The 5,721-nt window shown below is 39.2% G+C and overlaps 1 protein-coding gene across 1 annotated transcript in view; it reads right to left on the reverse strand.

Moving 5' to 3' along the window:
• The window catches only part of LOC107294444 (cytochrome P450 2J5-like), a 26,731-nt gene extending 25,769 nt beyond the window's left edge, over window positions 1-962 (reverse strand). Inside the window, exon 1 of the mRNA XM_015823675.2 lies at window positions 795-962. Within this exon, the coding sequence (XP_015679161.2) occupies window positions 795-962 (168 nt within the window). The remainder of the gene's footprint in view (window positions 1-794) is intronic.
• Between the last annotated feature and the right edge of the window lie 4,759 nt (window positions 963-5,721).

Raw genomic sequence — 5,721 nt, forward strand, 5'->3', positions numbered from 1 at the left:
CCATGGTTTTCCCAGTTGCAATGTATGGCTGTGAAAGTTGGACCATAAGAAAGGCTGAGCGCCAAAGAATTGAGGCCTTTGAACTATGGTGCTGGAGAAGACTCCTGCGAGTCCCCTGGACTGCAAGGCGATCAAACCGGTCAGTCCTAGAGGAGATCAACCCCGACTGCTCTTTAGAAGGCCAGATCCTGAAGTTGAAGCTCAAATACTTTGTCCACCTAATGAGAAGGAAGGACTCACTGGAGAAGAGCCTAATGCTGGGAAAGATCGAGGGCAAGAGAAGAAGGGGACGACAGAGAATGAGGTGGCTGGATGGAGTCGCTGAAGCAGTAGGCGTGAGCTTAAATGGACTCCAGAAGATGGCAGAGGATAGGAAGGCCTGGAGGAACGTTGCCTATGGGGTCGCGATGAGTTGGATATGACTTCGCAACTAACAACAACAACAATTTAGGCTGTAAATGTCCACCTATTGTTTACCTCACGAATATAGAATAAAGCATCTTAAACAAAATAAAGGGGAACCCACCCTCTCTCTGAAGAATTGGTTCCATTATCAAACATTTCTTGGTAAGACTGAACTAGAATCTGCCTTCTAAAACTTCAGCCCCATTATTTCACATTGTGCTCTGTGAAACAGCTATACGTCTTACCTGAATATTTTGGCATGATGAGGAAAATAACTAATCAAATGTCATCACTAGCACTTGAAGAAATGTATTCCTCATTGTGTGGGACTATTTTACTAAAAAAGAAATTGATCATTATTTTGCGTATTACTAATTAGAATCAAGTACCTTAAGGAAGTAATCTTCACGAAATGAAATCCCGTTTGCCAAGGCAGTCCCAATGAGAGGTAGAGCCAAAGGGCCAGGAGGCAAATGTCTTCGGGACCAGAGTTGTTTCAGGAAGAGGAGAATCAGCAGAGCAAGCAGCAAAACAAACAGAAATGTCCCCATCGCCATCATTGTCCTGCTGGTTTTTTTTTTTCCTTTGATGCTCACTGGTGGATCTGAAGAAGGTTGTATGATTTTGTCTGATGTTTTTTTTTTCTTCCTGTTTTATATACTCCATTGATGGGAAACAAATTACAACATGTCTTTTGATGTTCAGTGTCATTAGTGATGGAACTGTGTCAAGAAGATATTATCACATTAATTCAGGTTAATGAGATTACCTCTGACCACGTGCCACACAAATAATAGAGGAAGAGATTTGTTTATAAAAAAAATCAAGAGTTGTGTAATCCATTTTGTCCCAAACATTGTAGTATGCCAGAATTATTTTAAGATCATAGTGTATCACATGTCCTTGAAATCTATCTGAATACAAAGGAGAATCTTGTTGGGCCACAGGGTTTTATCTACTCCAGGATTATATCTCATACATACCCTTGCAAGCCCAGCATCAGAACATTATCATGAAAGACCTCACTCAGCTTTGCTTACAAATAAGGGAACGTCTTCAATGAAAGCGTCATACTCTTGAGAACCATCTCTGGTGCCATACAGCCTTTTGCAACTAAAACTAGTGTAACCACTATACCAGGGGTAGTCAACCTTGGCTCTTTTATGACTCGTGGACTTCAGCTCCCAGAATTCCTGAGCCAGCTAAACTGGCTCAGGAATTCTAGGAATTGAAGTCCACGAGTCATAAAAGAGCCAAGGTTGACTACCCCTGCACTATACTAATAAGGAGGGCTGTTGTAATAGATTCTGGAGCACTTGTTATTGTTTGAAAGGTGTGCTAAATCCAACCAGCAAACAATAGGTAGAGAGCTAGGTAAAAATAATGTCACCAATCAGCTGCCTAACCCATGACCATATCTGAAAATAATTCATGCTAAAGTTTTAGCAGCGACAATTGCCCAAGTCTGAAGAATCAAAAATCAAAGGTAATAAAAAAAAGTTCCTTTCAACATGTAAATTACAAACGGTCCGCTAAAGAGAGAAGACAGCAAGGAAGTAACTGGCAGCAGAGAGAAAGCAGAGCTATTTAACTCATTATTTGCATCGCTCTTCATGCAAAAAGAAATTATAGCCAAACCACCAAAAATATAACAGAAACAAACAGTCTAGAAATAAAAGTTAAAATAAACAAAAAATAGTAAGAGAACACCTGTCTGATCTTGATGAACATAAATCACCGGGACCTGACAGACTACACCCCAGGATCCTGAAGGGACTCATCTCAGAAACATTGTACCAAATAATAATAATAATAATAATAATAATAATAATAATAATAATAATAGTAAAGTTGGAAGGGACCTTGGAGGTCATCTAGTCCAATCCCCTGCTCAGGCAGGAAACCCTATACCATTTTGGACAAATGGCTGTCCAGTCTCTTCTTTAAAACTTCCAGTGTTGGAGCATTCACTGCTTCTGGAGGCCGGTTGTTGCACTGGTTAATTGTTCTCACTGTCAGGAAGTTTCTCCTTAGTTCTAGGTTGCTTCTCTCCTTGATTAGTTTCCATCCGTTGCTTCTTGTCCTGCCTTCAGGCGCTTTGGTGAATAGCTTGACTCCCTCTTCTTTGGGGCAGCCCCTGAGATATTGGAATACTGCTATCATGTCCCCCCTCATCCTTCTCTTCATTAAACTAGACCTACCCAATTCCAGCAGCCTTTCCTTATATGCTTTAGCCTCATCTTTGTTGCTCTTCTCTGTGCTCTTTCTAGAGTCTCAACATCTTTTTTACATTGCAGTGACCAAAACTGGATGCAGTATTCCAAGTGTGGCCTTACCAAGGCATTGTAAAGTGGTATTAACACTTCACGTGATCTTGATTCTATCCCTCTGTTAATGCAGCCTAGCACTGTGTTGGCCTTTTTGGCAGCTGCAGCACACTGCTGGCTCATATTTAGGTGATTGTCTACTAGGACTCTGAGGTCCCTCTCACAGTTACTACTATTGAGCAAGATGCCACCTATGCTGTACTTGTGCATTTGGTTTTTCTTGTCTAAATGTAGAACCTTGCTTTTTTCACTATTGAATTTCATTTTGTTAGATAGTGTCCACTGTTCAAATCTGTCCAGATCCTTCTGTATTTTAAGCCTGTCTTCTGGAGTGTTGGCTATTCCTGCCAGCTTGGTGTCGTCTGCAAATTTGATGAGTTCCCCATCTATCCCCTTGTCCAAATCATTGATGAAGATGTTGAAGAGCACTGGGCCCAGAACAGAGCCCTGGGGCACCCCACTACACACTTCCCTCCATGTAGATGCGGTTCCATTGAGGATCACATGCTGAGTATGGCCGGTCAGCCAGCTACGGATTCATCTGGTGGTGATGCTGTCTAACCCACATCTTTCTATCTTGTCAAGTAGTAGGTTGTGATTTACTTTATCAAATGCCTTACTGAAGTCCAAGTAAATTATATCCACAGCGTTCCTCTGATCCAGTATGCAATAAGATTTATCTGGTATGATCCATTTTTGACAAACCCATGTTGGCTTTTCGTAATGACTTTGTTTGCCTCTAGGTGTTTGCTAATTTGTTGTTTGATTATCTTTTCCAGGATCTTCCCAGGTATTGAGGTCAGGCTGAGAGGCCTGTAATTTCCTGGGTCCATTTTTTTCCCTTTTTTGAAGATGGGAACTACATCAGCTCTTTTCCAGCCCTCCGGTAGTTCCCCAGTGCTCCAGGATCTTTGAAAAATATAGTTCAATAGTTCTGAGATCACATCTGCCACATATGCATGTTTTTAGAGTACAGATAGTCCTGACTTACAACCATTCATTTGGTGATTATTCAAAGTTTCAACAGCACTGAAAAAAGTGACTTATAACAGGTTTTCATACTATTGCAAGATCCCCATGGTCATGTGATTAAAAATGAGGTGCTTGACAACTGTCATATATTGATTGCACTGTCCTGGGGTCATGTCATCACCATCAGTAACCTTCCCAGCTAACCTCTGACAAGCAAAATCAATGGGGGAAGCCACGTTCACTTAACAATCATGACTCACCTCAACACTGCAATGATTCACTTAACAGCTGTAGCTAGAAAGGTCATAAAATGGGGCAGAATTCACTGCCTTGCTTAGCAATAGAAATTTTGGGTCCAGTTGTGGTTGTGCATTGAGAACTACCTGTACTGGATTCTTGTGAGACCTCAATAACCATTCACCAATCAGGGTAATGTCATGAAGAATTATGGGACAAACGAAACAATCCAATCTACCTGCCTATTGATGGAGAAGCATCTTGAGGAACAAAACATCACAGATATGGCAATCACTGAGACACAAAAGTGTTTGAGCAAATACCACATGACCTATTCCTTTCCCAACCACAAATGGTCCAACCATCCACCATCGCTCTTTATAATTAGTGTGGACATTGTAACTAGAAACCTACAATTATAACATTCATGGATGCTATTATGTATTGATGATACCCTGATAGAGAGTGAAAGAAGAACTGAAGCACTGAATCACCCTTGAACCATTAATACAAAGGTGGAAAATCTGCCTTAATTGTTTAGGAATGAGGTCAGGTATTAAGAAGAATGTATATCTTGAACATGGTGACCAGACCAATGGGACACTCAAGACTGATGGTATCAAATCGGAAATAAAGTGACCCAGGGCAAAGTAACTTCAAATTGATAAAGGTTGCTCTAAAAAAAAATCATTTTTTTTCTGAAAACAAGGGAGTGGAGGACTTTTATTCCTTGTTTCAAAGTGTTTTACATTCTTACTTATGGTCAAAGCTATGAAAGTATCTGTCCTTCTTCAATCATTTCAGGGTAAGTATTCATTTAAGTATGAATCAATCAAAACTCCCTACCTTGTTAATTCTTTTCTTTCTTAACAGAACTTCTTTATTAAAAAAAGGGAAAGGAGTGGTAGGCAAATATTACAGGATGACAAACAGAAACATTTCTCTTTTTTAATATATATTTTATTGATTTTTTAAAATCTAACAACCTGGTGCTTAGTAAACAGCATGTTGTCTGGTTCACATTTCACAACAATCAATAATAGTCAATTTCTATCATATCGTACTCTACATAACAGCTTTCCTTGATTTTTTCTTCTTCCCATATTGTTCTTTTTTTTGCAAACATTAGGTTAATACAGTTCTTAGTATTTTAGTGACAAAGAGGTTAAATGTAAACATTTTTCTAACATTTATCCAATTAGTAATAGCATCAATATAGAACTTCTTTTCTAGTTAGTCCTCTTGGCTGTGTTATATGTCCTGTTTTCAACATTGTCATTTAGACTTTTTCCCCACAAAATTGAAATCATTTTTATCTGTTAAGATTTTCTCAAAGTTGATTTACGGTTAAATATCTAAGCTGTTTTCCTCACAATAATCCTCCCAACAATTACATTTCTCATATCATTAAAAAAAATGCAATACTACTCAGAATAAGAAAGAAGAAAAAGTAAAAGAAATAAAAACATATCTCTCTCAAACTAAAATTCATTCATATATATATATATGAAGCAAGCTCCCATATGTCCATATTAACAGTAGAAAAACATCAACCTCCAGGATAACTATAAAAACAACTGTTTATTAGCTAAGCTTTCATCGGTCCCCTGCTGACGTCATCAGAGTAAAAAAACCAGAGATTTGAAAGTCTGCTTATAAAGCTGGCTGTTTTAGCACTCTGCTCATCATCGAGCACATCACTGGTCTACCCGCCCCGGTTGGTCGTATTCTTTCTAGTCGTGTCACATCCTCCCATGTCCTTTTGGATTCCAGAGCCTCC

Source organism: Protobothrops mucrosquamatus, unplaced genomic scaffold, assembly GCF_001527695.2.
Source record: "Protobothrops mucrosquamatus isolate PMUCROS unplaced genomic scaffold, P.Mucros_1.0 scaffold1945, whole genome shotgun sequence".
Taxonomy (NCBI): domain Eukaryota; kingdom Metazoa; phylum Chordata; class Lepidosauria; order Squamata; family Viperidae; genus Protobothrops; species Protobothrops mucrosquamatus.